The following is an 18,587-nucleotide window of genomic DNA, read 5'->3' as shown; positions in this document are numbered from 1 at the left end:
TAGATGGTACACCTTTGCCAAGGACCTATTCACTGCAGGTGATATCCACTGTGATGGATTCTAAGACATCAAAGGCCATAGATAAGAATATTTTCACCTGAGGTTCATTCATAAGTTTCAGGAAATTTTTAAGCCCCTAAGATTGAATGCAAAATTATTTCTGTGTATGCATGTGTGTGCATGTGCATGACTCTCGGATAAACGTCCATAGTTTTGTCACATTCTCAAAAGAGTCTGACACTCAAAAATATACATGTATATATATTTTTTAAAACATTGTTGGAAATGGCTCTTTGGAGAGTACTGTGATCATATTTGATCAGTATTTTAATGACATAAAAATTCTTATTCCATCAAATCCATACAACAAGGGAGATTTACTTCACGCGGGCAATAGTCATGATTCTAGCTTCCAATCTATGATAATCAAAAGCAAATGCAAGACTATATTCTAATAAAGCTGTTTTATAAAAGAAATGTAAGTCATTAAAAGCCACAGAAAGCTGAAACTTCAAAAAGGGCTATTTTTACTCACCTTTGTACAGAGCGTAGGAAATGGCATTGCTCACGATTTCGTCCCCAGCTTCTTCCATTTTAATAACTGTTAATAGGTGAGAGCTTTCAAGAATTTCCTTGAGCTGACAACATTTAAAGAACAAAGTTGTCAGCCAACTGATATTAGGCATGAGGAGCATAAACCTCTCTTTGGGTAAAGGCTCTTTTATCCCATCTTTTAAAAGACCACCTATAAGGGAGTTCCAGACTTTCTTCCCTACCTTCAACACCTGTACCCACAGCTTCTAATTCCTAAACTGTGCTAATGAGTCCCTGAGCACAATGAGAATAAAGTATGGGTTATAGGAGAGCACACATACCCCATCAAAAAGCTGAGAGCCTCATTTAACTAGGGCTGTGTGTGTATGTGTCTGTCACAAAGCCTGGCACATGGTAGATACTCAGTTGTTGAATGAGTAAATAAATGAAGAAAGGACAACAAAAGACCATAGTCACCACCCAAGAGTGGTCATAAAGACTTAAAACGGCAGACAAGTTAAGTTCACATGCAAACAAGAACCGAGAGGACTTGGTGACTGACGAAAGAGACAAAGAACTTGTTATATTATCCTTTGTGAATGTTCTATAGTGTTTAATCTTAAAACTTTTTTTTTTTAATTAAAGAGCCCTCTAATTCCAAGGTTTCAAACATCAGGGAGGCTGGCGGGAGCTTAGTGAGGAAGGGCCCCTTCCCCCCAGAGGAGGAAGCAAGGCTGGTTTCAGTTAGCCTGGGCTCCAAGTGCTGGTGGGTTTTCCCAGCAACATTTGGGGATGAGGATCTGGAACTGCAGAGTCTCAGCCGGGCGGGAGAGGGAAGCGTCAGGTCAGGGGCCAGCTGCTGGAAGGTGGAAAGGTGTGGACTAGGAAGGGCCCTTGGGTTTGGAAATTAGGAGGTGAGCTTTTGAGGCTGTGGTTTCCTGGGAAAGGTGGGGATGGAGACCTTAGTTCAGAAGATGCAGCAGCCAGAGGGGTAATGAGGAAATAAATGAAAACTGCAGGAAAACATATATCATGGGAATTTAGAGGGAGAGGGTGGGAGGAGATGATAGAATGAAAGGAAAGTCCCGCTTCACCTGTCTGCAACCTTTGTTCAGGCTGAAGGAAAGAAGGGACAGGCCAGGAGAAGGGACACAGGTCTCAAGATTATGGGACATGAGTAGGAGTGAACTGTGCTAAGATGTTCTCTTTATTTTCCTTTGAAATAAAAAGGAAGAAGGAGAACATGAGTATGGATACAGCACAAACCGATGGGACCCAGAGACCACTACAGGGGCCTCCTAGCCGGCATCCCGTCCCCACAAACTCTGGCCTCCTCCTATCCTTACCCCACAGAAGCCAGTGTGAGCTTTCCTAAGCACAACTCCGATCACATGTTCTCCCTGCTCCAAACCTTTCAACAATGCCCCATACACTTGAACAAGACCAAGCGGTGCCCAGGGAGCTTCTTGGTCTGGGCCCTCACAAGCTCTCAAGCTTCCACTCACAATATCAACCCTCACCGCCATCTTTCAGCTCCTTGAGTATGCCACATTTGCCTCTAACCTCAGGGCCTTTGCACATGCTGTTCTCACCATTGCAATCCCAGCCCTCACCTTGTTAATTCTATCCACCCTTCAGATCTGGGCTCCCATGTCACTTCCTCTGAGAAGCTGTCCGGAAAGCCCCACACCAGGCCGGGCTCCCTTGGCACATGGCCTTCGGTGTCTATGTCACCTTTCTTCAGAATACCCATTTCAGTTTGAGATTATACAATGCATTGTGCTGTAACTGCTCAACATGAACTTTTTTCCAACTTCTTTTTCCTCCATGAGGATACGGACTCTCTCTGTCATGTACATGATTCTTTCTGAAGCACCTATTTCAGAACCTGGTACACAGTGTGTGCTCAATAATATCTATTGAATAAATGAACAAATGAAAGAGTGAGGATGCATGAATGATATCTAGACTAGCTGATGGACTGTCAAGTTCTTGAGGAGTTGAGGACTAGCTAAGAGCAGTTAGGAGAGCAGGAAGCGATCCCAGTAGGGGAAGGGTAATGGAGTTCTTAGCGAGGTCAAGATACCGTGAGTTCAGGTTTGGGGTTGGCTGTCCACACGATCAGTGAACTCACCCAGGATTATCCTGGAAGGTTGCTTAATTAGTATTTGACCGAACACATACATTCATTAATGAACAATTCCACTGTTGAGCTTGGTCTTTAGAAAAATCTGTACCAACTGCAAACCCCCATATGAATACATAATTAAAATTCCAGGCTCCTTTTTATTATTTATGTATGTCTTCTGACTGACATAATTATAATTATGATATATTATTAGCATATTAGATATGAATTAGATATGAGTCCCAGAGAGGGTAATATAATCAAAAAAGGTAGACTGTGTCTTTTAGCCTATTTCAGATGAGTTTTCTATAACAGTTTTATCAAAATCCCTCACAAAGGGTGTGGGGAACCATGGGTTTTGGAGATGAGCTGGTCCAGACCCAGCAAGCCAGCTTGTTGTCTGCAGCCTCTTTCCTCTGTGGAAACAATTCCATGTGGCAACACCTGCTCCCCAAAAAATCCAAATACCAAAGGCCATTTCTGAATGAGCTGGTGTGAAGGTAGCTACTGACAACAGCGTGACTTTCTAATGAACTGAGTAATCCGGGAAATGAAAGTCATTACAAGCCAACAGCAGCCACGAAACAGAGGAAAGTAAGAAAGCACAGCTCCACCATGTCAAAATCTTTTTATAAACATAGCAATAAAATGCATAACACGTATTCAAATGAGTCCACATTTCCTACATGATCTAATAGGAAAGATGAGAGATTCTGAACTGCATCGCAGGCCAGTGACTGCAGAAAGGCAAGTGTTCTGTAGTGGTGGTTTCTCCAACAGATGCAGACCCACTGTAGCGTCTGCATTTCTAAAATACAGTTCCCAGGGATTTCCTTCTACCCCATCGCTGATACATGTGAAACACAGAAGCACGTGTGTTGACATCACGGTGTAACAGAAGGATGATGAGCTCTGCAAACAGATCCGATTGCAGGCCTCGCACGCTGCCCCTTAGGGGGTACGCATGGGCGCTTGGCGAGTCACTTTGCTTACCCGAGCTTCAGTTTCCAGTGACACATGTGGTTTGGGCCGCAGTCGAGTCTCAAAGGCACAGAGAAAGTATCGAGCTGCTAGAGGAGTTGGGCGTTTGAAGCACCCTCCCTTCCCACAATCTTAGGGTCCTTTCTCAGCCCTCAGACATGTCCCCACGAGACTCACCCATTTGATCCAGTTCTCGGTCTCGTCCTCCGGCAGCCGGGACACCGTGCGGGGTAGAAAGCGCAGCAGCTTCTCCTTGATGATGGAAGACGTCAGGGCGTCCTCCACCTCCACCAGGCTGGCGATCACATCCGCGATCTGGCCCGAGCCCTCCACCACCACACATGGAATCTTACTCTTGATGGAGGTGTTGATGGCCTGGCAGGAGGGAGAGAGTCGGGCAGGTGGGCGAGATGCTGGTGGTGGACAGAACCCAGCTTGAGACGAAGGTTCTGAACCCAGCTGGTGAACAAAACACATGGACACACCCCTGCACCTTTTCCTTTGGGGCTTTTATCTTAAATCAGAAACAAACCAAATGTGGGCAATGACTTTATAAATGAGAAATGTAATCTGGTGATGGCATCCTGTGCCCATAACAAATTCCATAATAAGAACACACATGACCAGTTTATTTCCATAAATAAGTGCTTTAAAATATCCCTATATACAAAATAGATCATTCCAAATACTAACATAATAGATTTGAGTGACAACTATTAAGACCGTATACAAAATTATCTTTGATAGCTTATCTGATCAAGGTTACCAATACTCATACATTTTATGTGTTGGTTTGCAAATACCTTAAAAGCAGCAGCCACACGTTTTGTGTTATGTTTACTCATATATTTCCCTCCTCAAATAATTTCCCTTGCCCCTATTATTAACCACTTCAGTACGGCACTCACTGGCCGTGAAACCTTGCCCACAGCCGGCACTCACAGTCCGCACGCTAGTTCATGCTGTGCATTGACGATGGATCTGTTTTGCTCTTGTGTGATGAGGAAAGCTTTAAAGCACTGAAAGCTTATTTTATTTTACAGGCAGCTTTACTTGTAATGTAAATCAGAATAGGTAACATATACATATATGTTTTCATTACTTTTTTTTTTTTTTTGAGACAGAGTCTCACTTTGTTGCCCAGGCTAGAGTGAGTGCCATGGCATCAGCCTAGCTCACAGCAACCTCAAACTCCTGGGCTCAAGCAATCCTTCTGCCTCAGCCTCCCGAGTAGCTGGGATTACAGGCATGCGCCACCATGCCCGGCTAATTTTTTATATATATAAATTAGTTGACCAATTAATTTCTTTCTATTTATAATAGAGACGGGGGTCTCGCTCTTGCTCAGGCTGGTTTTGAACTCCTGACCTTGAGCAATCTGCCCACCTCGGCCTCCCAGAGTGCTAGGATTATAGGCGTGAGCCACCGCGCCCGGCCCTCATTACGTTATTTTTAAATGTCCACAATTTTATTTTGATAAATGAAAAATTAGAAAAGTCATATCACGGCTGTCGGCTAAAGTCGCCATGCATTCATCTGTGGCTGTTGACTATAGTCGATGCTGGTACCGAAGTGGTTAAAAGAGAATAGAAATATATTTACTTCTGGGACAAACACCTACCGCACTTCTATTTTTAACTGCAGAGGTCAGAACAGGGGAATCAGGTTTTAAGAATTTTAATCACGTAAGATAAAGGTGCATTGGCACTGGCTCACTCAGAAATGGCCTTTGGTATTTGGATGTTTTTAGGAGCAGGTATTGCCACGTGGAAATGTTTCCAATAAAAGAAAGAGGCCGCAGACAACAAGGGTTGTTTTAACCACAGAGCCTGTTTCAGCCTGAGAGTCAAAGGTTGGATTTAGTGCAAATAATAAAAACAAATATATTCTGTAACTAGATTGGGATTTCAGCAATATTTAGTCGTGGAAGGGCTTCAGAATATCAAATGAGGCAAACTGAAACCCTAGAATCACAAAGATAAAGAGATCTAAACGTGGGCACAGAAGACACTGTTACGGCCCTTTTCTTCAGGCCTGAATGCTTCCCTTAGAGAAGACCCCGCCCAGAAAGCAAGGTGTGTGGTGCCACGATTGGGCTGACAGAGGGGCAGAGCCACAGAACAGGCAGGGCCTCTCTGCCGGCCCCACTGCGGGCATGTGCTGGGTGGGGGCTGAAGCAGGAGGAAGAGCCAGACATGAGCCAGCTGGGCATCTCCTCCTCCTTCCCCTCCTCTCTCCAATCCCCTCTTGCCTGGCTATTAATTGGCTGAGTCTTGGTGGAAAATCCTGCAGAAATGCAATGCCATAGACTGACAGCACCTCTCTGGTCTGCCCCTACACACTAAGCAAAGAAATCTTAATTCCAAACCTAAAATTTGAAAGAAAGATAATAAACATAACCATCTTTCAACTACTTCATCTCTCTTCTTCTTTGATGTGGCTGCTTTTTTAGCATTCAGATATTGATAATGTCACATTGAAAAAAGTCTTTTTCGATTTTTCCCTAAAAAGCGTTTCCCTGAAAGACTGTTGTCTAACAGTGGTCTCAAGAGTAGATCTCACAGCAGGTACTCAGTAAATACCTACTGAATGAATGGATGAAAAGATCATTGCTCTATAAAAGAATAAACAAATGAAAGAGCTGATTACGATTCTCAATAACGTCACCAGCAATTACCCTAGAGGTGTACTCTGTCAGAGAGGAGAGGACCAGAGTCTTTCATCTCATCCTGTCTCAGAGTTAAACGAGGGTGGCGGAAAGGGGAGGTACGCAAATCACCAGGGAAATTAATTAAAAAGAAGAGCTAAAAATTACTTTCTTGCAATGTCTTGTTCCTAGAAAAATGAGCTCTTCAAAATGATGTCTTCCAATACTGACCAAGATGCCATCACATTGATAGTTTCTTTTTGAAACAAAACGTCACACAGAAGCCTGACTGCAGGCAAGATGACCTCAGTAATATCGGAGTCCACACAGATGGGCTGGGAAGCCAAATTCTTGCTCAACCGTTCCATGTTGCAGGTACATAATCACTGAAGAAGGTTTCCATGACCTCTTAGGGTTTGGATTTCTCCACGTGGCATCCCTGCACCCTCAGGAGGCACACGGACGGGCCTTAGGGGGTCTGGGAATATTGGATTTGGGGGCAACCTGTGTGTGGATGATCACAGACCATCTGTATGCAGACGGGGTAGCCACGGCATTCCAATATACGTGCTGGTCACAATCCTTAAGTCTCCTGAGTTAATGACACCTCCTCTCTCTGGCAGGTTAATTGTCAAGGCCAACACTAAGTGCACACACTATTCATGACACTTCAAATCCTCCTCCCAAATCTTCCCAGCCAAGGAACAACTTAAGTCTGCTAGGGGAACAATGCGTGGAGGCAAAACTCTACCTACTTGCTGTGGTAGAAGAAATCAGTCAGGTTAGGTTAGATGAGCCCCAAAGCCCTGAAAATACAATCTTGTTAGATAACCTTATTAATCGGTCTTCTGGAAAACCAAACCAGGACTCACTTTCAAAGTCTCTTTTCCACCTCCTTGGGCAAAACACACGATGGGAATCTTGCCACCGTAGTTGGAATCTGTAAAACATAAAACGTAAAGCTTATTTTGGGCTCAATAGAAATACTCACCTAACTCAAAGAGGGAGAAAGCGTACGCTGCTTACCAGGGCAAATAAAGGTCTTCCCTCAACTGCTGCGTTCTCTCCCTTGAAACCAAGGTTTTAGGTGGCTCTATCATGCAGAAGTAGCCATGATTCAAAACAGTAAACCATCCGGTTGTCAATCTGATGGGTTGGTTTTTATCACTTCTACCCTAGCTAATAGCATTGTTTCACAAACTCTTTTGGGTCATGGTAGATTTTATCTGTTGTTAAATGGTGTCTAGCAGGAGAGATAGCAGTCTTGCAAACACTGACAAAAGAGTGGAAGACAGCAGCATTTGTCATTGCCTTCTGCATGTCGCAGGGTACCTATCCCTGTGACCCTGGCAGAAGCAGTTCTATTGTTTTGAAGCAGCTTTTCTTTGGCAATAAAAACACCCAATCAGGTGGGTTTCTCATGCCTCACTCAGTAATTGGCACCTGTTGGTGGTGGTGCTGCAGCTGCTGTTACTATCACGCATGTCTAACGTCCCACTTCCTAAATACTGACCTTGAATCGTGCGCTCGGAGATGTACTTCTCCAGCTGGCTTCGGAGCTTCGCCTCAACCGTGGGATGTCCATGACAGCCATTGTCCACGAGCAGCAAGTGGGTGTGATTGTTGTCCAGGACGTACAGAGGGTCTCTCGTGAAGTCATCCATAAGGTACTGGGCTAAAAAACATCCCTGAAAAATACAGAGAAACTTGTCTTTGAGTTTTATTTGTTGGACAAGATGCACAACAACATTTTAATATGTTCATATTAAAGCTAATACTTTGGGTTCAATTATATTGATGCCTCCTCCGAGATTCCAAAATTCAGAAGGGTCTTAGAGATCTTACAGTACAGGCTTCATTTTAAATATAAGGAAATGAAGGTTCAACACGGTTGGGTCACTTGCCCGTTGTCACATAAATGGCAAGTGACAGTATAAAGATAAAATTTCCAGTCCAATTCTCAGTCCATCACCCTGTGCTCTTTGTATACATTCACTGAAATAGATAGCATTCAGGAAAGTGCGTATGTGTATGTGTGTGTACATGTATATATGATATACATGTGTGTATGTGTCTAGATACAGGTAGAGGTAGACATTGAAATACACATACCCTTATTTGTCTTAAATCATATGCCAGGATCCATGCAGAGTTTAAGGATTAGAAGATAAAACAGAGTCTTTGCACTTGAGAAGTACATAGTAACAAGACCACAAAAAGAAGCAATTAAATGCATACTATGTCCCAAAAATACTAGAGAATAAAAAATTGCTGCAGGAGCATACAGAACCAAGAGGGTTCCTGACTCTCAAGCTCCATTCAACGGTGTGTCATTTTTAGAGTATCAGGGTAACATTAAAAGGTGTTTCAACCTTTATTCCAAAAAAAGAATTAAGTTGAAAACTCAACAGGGAGAAGAAAGTTATTGATCCTACTAATGACATACATACAATCGGAGAAAAGGCAGAATGGAAAGTAAAGGTCAAATGGTGCAGTTCTATTCTGTAAGTGGCCTCGCCCAGCCAAGAGCTCAAGCAGGAGAGTCCTGGATATAATATGACACCAGATAATATTTGCACATCCAGGTACATCCAGGTGTTTGAAGGAGAAGCCCTACAAACTTTCATGAAACAAGTAATTTCCAAACAATTTCATTTACACTCTTTCAGACTGCAACCTTAACAAGGAAAGAATCATGAAAAGAAAAGCCAAAGACCAGGCTCTCTAATTAATGAGAATACAAAAACCTAATAAACCGTTGGCTAATTAAATGCAACATGATTATTAAGGAACAATTAGTGCTTTTCCAGGATTCAGTCCATTAGATTATGGGTTAAAGGAGAAAAATAACAACCTCATAGATGCAAAAAGATATTTCATACTCAGCATTCATGCTTGATTTAAAAAAAAATATAAACTAGAAATAAAAAGATAATGTCCTATGATAATTTTTTAAATATATGCATATTGAACCGTTAGCCAAATCCTTTTTACTGGTGAAATACTAGAACCATCCCCACTAATTATAATGCCAGGTATCCTAGATGCCTGTCAGGGTACCTGCTAGAGTAACTATTATTTAATATTATTCTGGACATTGTAGTTAAGGCAAGAAGATGACAAAAAATACCAGGTACAATTAAATGGAAGAGCTGTTTTAAAAACTAACATTATCTGCCCATAATATAGTTGCAAACCTAGAACTATTAGAACTACTGAAAATCTATTAGAACTAGCAACAGAGTGCACTAAAGTGTCTGATTCAAAGCAACAATAAACAAATTAATATTTTTATATATACCTGAAAAATATGATTCAAAAATTACATTGAATAAAGACCCCATTTATAACAATAAATGTAAAATCTCTAGAAATAATGCAAAGAAATATAGAAATAGGACCTACTAAGGAAAACCGTAATATTGTTCTGAAAGACGCAGACTAGCATAAATTGAGGGACATATCATATTGTTGGAAGCAGACTTGACATTATAACAACTTCCATTTTTCCAGTATCAGTTTATAATTTTAATATGACTCCACTCAGTGAGTGTGCGGTTTTGTTGTTGTTTTGTCTTGTGATTGTATCTTGACAAGGGGATTATAAATTGAAATGAAAAAATAAAAAGCTTGGTAATGAATAGCCAAGAAAAATTTGAAGAACAAGAATGATGAGTAGAGGCTTGTGCTCTGTTTTTAATGCATACATAATGCTACAATTACTTTTAAAGTATAGTACTGACTCAAAAATAAACAGATGATAGAAGATGAGAAAAAAAACCTGAAAGAGATCCTAAAATTGTAGTGTGTGTGAAACGTGGCACTGTCTCAGGTGAGCTAAATCTGGGTCCTGGTATAGCCCTGTCTACCAGTGGTGGGATTTTGTAATAAAGCCATGAGCAGAAACCACACAGGAAGAGACGGCTAACAATGTTATTATGAACAACTGGTTTCCACTCATACAAAAGACCAAACACTGTTATTACAGGAAGACAGTAAAGAAACAAGGAAGCTAACCACAAGTTCATGTGAGTTTGCCATGAAACTTCTATAAGCCACTAAAGATTGACATTAACAGAAACACAAAAGAAATAAAAACTTGTCTCTAAAAATAATACATGTTTACTATAGAACTTATGAAAAATACAGAAGGTAACACAAAAATTTTAAATTATGCTTAATTCTACAACCCAGTGAGAATTACCATTTTTATTAATAATACATTTATTTATTTGCTAGGCATACTTTTTGCTTAATTTAATATTCGAAATTATAAATATTTTCCATACATGTACTATCAGAACATCTTTGGGAATAGTAATTTAACAGCTCCATAATTTTTTCACTTATTTGTACAGTAATATACCTGAAGGTTTTCCTACTATAAATGTTACTAGATATTTAGGTTAATGCCAATTCTTGGCTATTATAAGAAATATTTTAATGAAGATCTTCATACAAATACTAAATCCTTTAGTGATGTATTTTATAAGTATGATTACTGGACCTACAGTAAGAACAGTTTTCATGCTCCTGATACATATTTCTAAATAGTTTTGTATAAAGAATACTCATTTGCTCTTTCTCTATGAATTTATAAAGATCCCACATTGGGATGTGTTGGAAGGCTATAAATGTTTTTTAAATGAGCAATTAATAAACTATTTTTTAATTGATTAGTGAAACAATCTGATTCAACGCAATTTGGGAGGTAATTTTTTACTTCTCTTTAAGCTCAGTCAGTGATAATTCCTCTATTCAGAGTTTCTAGTTCTCGAATCAATTTTAGAAAATTATAATTTTACAGAAAAATATCAGTTCTCATGATATTTTCAAATTTATTGATATACCACTATATGTAGCATTCTCACATTTTTCTTAATATCTACAATTACTAATATATTTAATTTCTCAGTTTTATATATTCTTTAAACTGTTAAGTTATTTTAAAGAATAAAAAACATTTCTATTCTTTTCCTTTTTTCTTTTTTAATTATTTCTGATTGAATATTACTTTTTCTCCTGCTTGCCATAGTTTTGTTGGTAGTGTTACTTTTTCCAAACTTATTAATTTAAATACTATTAGTGCTTAAAGAACTGTGAGCCATGGATCTGCCACTCATTAGATATGCAAGTTAACGAAGTTTCTCACTTTCTCTATGCCTCTATTTTCTCATCTATAATGAGAGGGTAATAGTAGTACTTATCTCATGGGTATATAGTGAATATTCAATGAATTTATATATGTAAAACACTTAGAACAGAATTTGGTACATAGTAAGGGCTATGTTAAGGGCTATAAAAGTTAGATATTGTTATTATGATTATTGAATTACTTATTAACTTCATTTTTACTAATAAATGTAAATGGCTATGCCTTTCACTCTGAGTGCAGCTTTGGCTATATTTATCTATTATAGATATTGATATTTATTAACATGTAATATTTTCATTGGCATTGCTTTCTCAGTGATCTGAGATTACAGTTTTGAAAGTTCATTAATGACTCAGTATTTATTTACCAGATGATTGGTTGGTTGTTTTGTGATTTCCAAGTGATTGGCACTTTCTCTTTAATCTTTACATATTCATGGAAACTTTTACCTGTTGCCAGAGAATGAGCCCTATAAACAGTCTCCAGGGAGATATCAAAGTCTTTTTTCCAATTCAGGGGTAAAAGTACCTACTTTTGGCGTTTTGTTTTTTTGTGTGTGTGATTCTGTGAATTAATACATGTACAGCATCCACCCCAAAATGAGAATTAGACAACACTGAGTCGACCCCCACACCCATGACAAACCTCGCTAATAGGTAATGGTATTATCTCTCTCCAAGCCTGTCACTGTCCTTGAAATCCTACTGTCACCCCTGAAGTTGGCATTTGATGAGAGACCATTTTGCCAACTCTTATTGAGCATCTAGTAATAATAATAAAAGCTACCATTCACTCTGCACAATTACATAAATGTGCCCCGTATCAGTACAAGGCTATTAATTAAAAAACCGAGAGAAGGGAACTGGCTCAAGACCAGAAAAGCAGTGATTACTCAAACCCATGCTTCTCTGTCTCCAAAACCCACCTTCCTTCCTCCCCACCAGGCTGTCCCCTTGCAGATGCCTAAGAAATGCCTCCTACTCTCCCCTGCCCCGTACAAATCTCAAAAACGGTAACAGAGACACTAAAGTGAAACAATTTTAAAGAAGAACCACAGCAACTCCAAAAATCCTTAATATTTACTGTTTAAGCTTCTGAGGAGGCCCAGGCGGGAGAAGGTGTAGATTAAAATTGGATGAACATTCGGTCCAAAGTTTCTGGGAAGAGAACACTTGTTGCTTAAGAAGGTCCTCAACTCACTAGAAATGTTGTTTTCAAAATTCCATACTTGATACAAAACCCCATATGTCTACCTTGTATTTTTAACACAAAATGCTCATTACTCTCTAAAATATGTTCACAGGAAATGGTGGGGGGGTGGGTGTCTTACAGCTTTCTTAATGCCAAATTAACCAGCGACAGTAACAATCTATTTGAATCCCGGCAATCAAGGTATTGCAGCCAGGCTTGAGCTCCTGTGAGATGGGTCCAAGTCACGCTTATAAGGAATAAAGAACCTGGCTCTAACAGGAGATTGCTGACAACAAATTTTAATGAACAAAACACATCCAATGTTAATGCCTTCCCAGGCATTCCTTAAGTATGTCATCCTTGTTTTTAATTACTGAGGTCCCCAAGGTGCTCTCTGCAAGGCAGACGTCCCCATGAGCAGGCTCCAACACAAAGCCCTGGTGTTCAGGCCACCACCCCTGCCATAGTCTTTCTCCCACCTGACCTTCCAGACCCCTCCATGCCCACCTCAGCATCGCAGTTCCTGATGAGGGTGTCCCGGTTGGAGACCATGCCCCAGGCCGCGATGCCGATGGCAACAATGTTCTCCTCTGAATTCCTGCTGATGGTGTTGTCCCTCACCACCTCGCCGATGTACTTCATCAGGCCATAGTGGGTGCCGCCCGTGATAATCCAAGCGCCTGTCAGTGAGCGAGAAGAGCAATGTTCAGCTGGTGCCGGGAGAGGTCTCTGTCCCGAGCTCACAGGCACCTAAGGAAGGCCCCATCCTCATGGCCACCAAGGACACGGCAATGACAGCTACACTCTGGAACGGCCTTGCCTGTGCTTACGGCAAGGAAGGAGAAGGGGACCCCAGGCACTGTTTCTGAAAGGTGGTCGATAAAAATACAGACTTTGGGCCCCACTCCAGCTCTGCTTTATTAGACTCTCCGGGAGGTGGGGCCAGGGAATCTGCATCTTTACCCAGCCTCTAGGGGACTCTTTTGTGGACAATGAATGCCATGCCTGAGCCTCGAAGCGAGTTAGGCAGTGCCACTGTGGCAAGTTAGATATGCTGCCCCAGCCCCCATACTGGTAGGATCAGAGTGGAGCTTCTTGGGATGGCCCTGAGCCAATAATTTTGCTTTGCTTTATAATGACATGATTTCAAATACTGGCCTTTTGAAGGTTTATATTTGATGAGCTTCTCAAGGCCAAGGGTTTTGTTAGGGTTTTAATTTTTTTGGAGCAAAACAGAAGTAAAAACAAAATATATCTACAAAAGTATTATTTGGCATAAAACTATAATCTAAAGCTGGATTCAATGATTCCCTCAGAGGACTGGAGAAAAAAAAAGTTGGAAATGACCCTAGTGTGGCATGCAGCCCATGCAGGGATCCACCCTGAGGGGCAGTCGCCAGCCTCTCTGGATAGCTCTGGTAAGGGGAGGCTCAGGAGTTTCAGAGCAGCACTCTCCTACTGACGCTAGAAAGAAAGCCCTTGTGCTGACTGTCTCCACTCTCTGCTTTTATTACCATCTTCGGCAATGAGGAACAAGTCCAGTCATCTCCACATCAAAGTCTTCCCAATGGTTTCAGGCAAATCTGATGTGGTCCTCAGAAGTCCTCAGAAGTTGTGTACCGTGCCCACTTCCCCCAGCCAGTTCTCATGGGACATGAATCCACCCCCTCAGCACCCAGTCTCCTTCCCAGATTTCAGCCCCTCAACGTTCCCCTTTAAGGTGAGGCAACCAGAAGTGATGGCAGCACTCCACCAGCCACCACAGGGGACAATGAGACTATTAACTTCCGCTATGGACTCTCGGTCATCCAAATACAAATGGGCTCTCCTCCAGGCCGGGGACTGTTGTCTGTTCTGTTCTACTATATTCCCAGCACCTAAGACCATTCCTGGCACATAGTGGGCATCCAGTGTTTGTCGAATGAAAGAATGATGTGTGCTGAGGATTTAGTAGCAAGGAAGCTGAGTTTTTCAATTTCATAACAAAGTGACAACCCACAATTCAATGACCTGACCCCTCTGGTCGATCAGGAAATTGAGAAGACTAAATGAAAACAAAAACAAAAATTCAGTTTCTTCTTGACAGTAAGAAAAAATTCATATATAAAGTACGACATGTTTCCTTCGTTCAATCAGTCAATATCATTTCTTTATAAAAGAAGGTCTAAAATTTTTAAGCTTAGATTTTAAACTGAACCTAATTTTGGGAAAACATGAATCAAACCCAGAGGGGCCGTCCCCAAAGCAATTGGCCTATACTCTTCAAACACGCAAGGAAGGGCGAAGAAAGGCTGAGAACCAGTTCCAGACGTACAAAGACTAAAAAGGTAAGAAAAGCTAGACGAATGTGGAGTCTAAATGGAGAAAAAGGAGTATCTGCTCTGAGGGAATAATCAGCAAACTTTGGGTGTGGACTGTGGGGTGGCCGCACCGGGTTGTGCGCGAGCTCGCCCGCGGTTGGGAGACGCAGGCTCAGGTACTTAGGGGTTAAGGGTCACGGGCCCGCAACTTCCTCTCAGACGGTTCCTCAAAGGAATCACGGAATGTGGGTCCTTGTGGAACAAAATAAGACAAACGTGGGGAAATGTCAACAATCGGTGACTCCAGGTGAAGAGCGTGCAGATGCTCATCGTACTATTATTCCTGAAACTTTTCTTGTAGATTCGAGAACGTTTTAAATAAAAAGTTAAAAAGAAAGGAAACGCTAACCGGACGTTTCAAGCCTGCGGCGGCGTTTGCCTCCCCCAGACCCTCGCATGGCGCCAGCAGTGCGCCAGGCACCCTCACTGTTTCCAAAAGCGCATCGTTGGTCCCGGAATTAAAGAGCAAGCAAACTGACCGGGCGCGGTGGCTCACGCCTGTAATCCTAGCTCTCTGGGAGGTCGAGGCGGGCGGATTGCTCGAGGTCAGGAGTTCAAAACCAGCCTGAGCAAGAGCGAGACCCCATCTCTACTATAAATAGAAAGAAATTAATTGGCCAACTAATACATATAGAAAAAAAAATTAGCCAGGCATGGTGGCGCATGCCTGTAGTCCCAGCTACTCGGGAGGCTGAGGCAGGAGGATTGCTTGAGCCAGGAGTTTGAGGTTGCTGTGAGCGAGGCTGACGCCATGGCACTCACTCTAGCCTGGGCAACAAAGCGAGACTCTGTCTCAAAAAATAAAAAAATAAAAAAAAAATAAAGAGCAAGCAAACTAAACTGTCCTTTCCAACTCGCCAGAGACGAAACGCTGCGTAACATTTTACACGCGTGAACCTGTCCATTCACCCGGGGACGCGGCCCTCAGGGGAACCAACCCACCCCAGCTCCCCGCACCCGGCTCTGCGCAGACGCGGGCGCAGGTGGGGGGGCCCCGCGCCCCTCCCTCCAGCCCTCCCCCTCCCTCCAGCCCTCCCCCTCCCCTACTTCCGCCCACCCTCCTCCCTCCCCTACTTCCGCTTCCGCCCCCGCCCGCCCTCGCACCTTTGGCCTGCGCGATGTAGATGAGGCGGCTGAAGATCTTGCGCATGCGCGGCTTCAGCGCGAAGTTCTTGGCGCCGCCCGTCACGGAGATGACCAGGTTGGGCGTCCGCAGGTGCCAGTGCTGGGTCAGCAGCTCGTAGAGCGGCTCGGCGTCCGTGTCGCAGGACAGGCGGATGTACTGCGGGGAGAGGGGCGAGCGCGGGGTCGGCTCGCGGTCGGCGGGCCGAGGGGAAGGGGGCGCAGCGCGGGCGGGCGCCGCGAGGGGGCGCCGCGGGTCACCCTGCGCGGCGCCGGATGCGCGCTGCAGCGGGGCGCCCTCCAGCGGCGGGCGAGGCCAGGCTGGGGGCGCGGGGAGCCGGGCGGGAGGTTCGCGAGGCCGGTGACGGGGACCTGCGGTCGCTGAGAGTGCAGAGGACGCGTGCTCAGGGCCGCCTGGACTCGGGAGCGGGCCATAATGCGGCCCTTACCTGTCGAGCACGCGAGCTAATCTCACGCATCTTTTTCTGCCACGCTTCTGGGCGCTTACTACCCAGCTCTTGGCCGTCCACACTGTCGGACAGTCCCGGCGACTCGGGCAGCCCTGGCTGCGTCCGCACAGGGGTCCCCGAGGGAACGTAGAAAGCATTGCCACTGCTCACCTTCCCCTTCTTCCCCAGCGTCTCGAACTGGATGTCCCCGAAGGCGTCGGTCGGAAACTCCTTGGTGTGCTTCCTGTAATGCCATTTCTCGTTCTGGTTGACCTGGGTGCCTTCTACGTGCCGGCTCTGGGCGTAGCCACACTTGCACACGTTTTCCCTGCGCGCAGCCGTGTTGCGGGGAGAAACGGATTTCGTTAAACCTGCTTGTGGAAACCAGGCTTCATTAGCTTAAACAAACACAAGGAGAAATGATGCCGTCGAGTCTTCTTCGCAGGCTGTTCTCGTCATGCTCACTGGGTAGCATCTACATTCTCAAAACGTAGAAGCTGTTTTGGTGTGTTTTCTCCCCGGTGTTTAGTGTCCAGCCACCGGCAAGCTGGCTGTGTGCTGGGAGCTGGGATGAGCGCACAGGGCCCTGCCCCTGTGGCGTCTGGCATCCGAGTAGCCACCGGGCTGTCACGGGACGAGCCTCAGAAATCTGGAAACTGTGTATTCAGTTTCTCACACGGGAGCCCTGGGCAGGTCTCAGTGCCTCAGCGCTAACTCTGAAGGTTTGCCCAGCTGGCAACGCAGGTAAGGCCAGCCCACCTTCCTGCGGGCTGAGCTCACTGTGGAGACCCCAAGTGTTCCAGAGTTTAGAGGGACCTTCCCGTTCCATATTAGAGACCAGCTGCTTAGGGGACTTTCCATCATTTGAGCTAGACAAGAACGAAGTGCAATAAGTGAACACTAGTCCTTCCCATTAAAAGTGCACTAGAACTAAATTTGTCTATTAGGTGGCACATAAGCAAGACAGGAAATTGGGGTAGGATAAAGAGACACAGCAAGTGGTAAATCCTTTCCCCTGCTCCTTCCGCAGCCTGCTGTAATCACTGCACACATGCAGAATGGAAGTCCGCTCTGAGTCAGACCTGGGCTGAGCTTCCCCAACATTGACTGGATATGATTCCTGCCCTCAGTTGCCCACAATCTCTTGGGAATGGCTAAATACAGCCCCTGGCACAGTACACAAGGCCACTCAGGTGGGCTCCCAGGCTCATGGGAGTCCCGAAGGGACTGGCAGCCTCTCTCAGTGACTTTACCAACTATTGCCAAAGCTAAAAACATTTTTTAAAAAACATTTTAAGTTCGGGCGCGGTGGCTCACGCCTGTAATCCTAGCACTATAGGAGGCCCAGGCGGGCGGATTGCTCGATGTCAGGAGTTCAAGACCAACCTGAGCAAGAGCAAGACCCCGTCTCTACTATAAATAGAAAGAAATTAATTGGCCAACTAATATATATAGAAAAAATTAGCAGGGCATGGTGGCGCATGCCTGTAGTCCCAGCTACTCGGGAGGCTGAGGCAGCAGGATCGCTTGAGCCCAGGAGTTTGAGGTTGCTGTGAGCTAGGCTGACGCCACAGCACTCACTCTAGCCTGGGCAACAAAGTGAGACTCTGTCAAAAAAAAAAAAACAAAAAACTTTTTAAGCTCCAAGGGATAACTACAAGATACTTGCCAAATCTTTCCTGCTCATACACCATTTCTGAGAATAACAAGATGAAAACATCTTTAATAATGAACTAGTGAGCATTTTTTGTTTGATGTGACGATGAATAATAATTTATTTTTGAACATGGAAAGCAAAAACAGAGGAAAAACATTAGCTTACGTGGCCTTGGAGTCTTTGGTAAAGAAGACACATTCTCGTTTCTTAAAATTTGCTTGAATAAAATTCACCAAGTCCTTTGGAGAAAGAACACGGGATATGCATCACTGATGTATTCTCATCCCCTGCTGATATTAATGAATATAAATTGGATCTAATCCTACTTCAAAGGCTTTAAGAATTTACCATGAAATTGTAGTA

At 43.7% G+C, this 18,587-nt stretch overlaps 1 protein-coding gene across 1 annotated transcript in view; it reads right to left on the bottom strand.

Annotated features, from left to right (window-relative positions):
* The window catches only part of TRPM8 (transient receptor potential cation channel subfamily M member 8), a 65,827-nt gene extending 49,595 nt beyond the window's left edge, over positions 1 to 16,232 (bottom strand). Inside the window, exons 1-6 of the mRNA XM_076006070.1 lie at positions 16,101 to 16,232; positions 13,144 to 13,316; positions 7,804 to 7,978; positions 7,163 to 7,230; positions 3,821 to 4,018; positions 536 to 638 (exon numbers count right to left, since the gene is read on the bottom strand). Coding sequence (XP_075862185.1) covers positions 536 to 638; positions 3,821 to 4,018; positions 7,163 to 7,230; positions 7,804 to 7,978; positions 13,144 to 13,316; positions 16,101 to 16,146 — 763 coding nt within the window. The 5' untranslated portion in view covers positions 16,147 to 16,232. The remainder of the gene's footprint in view (positions 1 to 535; positions 639 to 3,820; positions 4,019 to 7,162; positions 7,231 to 7,803; positions 7,979 to 13,143; positions 13,317 to 16,100) is intronic.
* Positions 16,233 to 18,587: the final 2,355 nt, after the last annotated feature.

The sequence above is a fragment of the Microcebus murinus genome, chromosome 8, assembly GCF_040939455.1.
Source record: "Microcebus murinus isolate Inina chromosome 8, M.murinus_Inina_mat1.0, whole genome shotgun sequence".
Classification (NCBI taxonomy): Eukaryota; Metazoa; Chordata; class Mammalia; order Primates; family Cheirogaleidae; genus Microcebus; species Microcebus murinus.
This window is presented reverse-complemented; position numbering and strand designations above follow the sequence as displayed.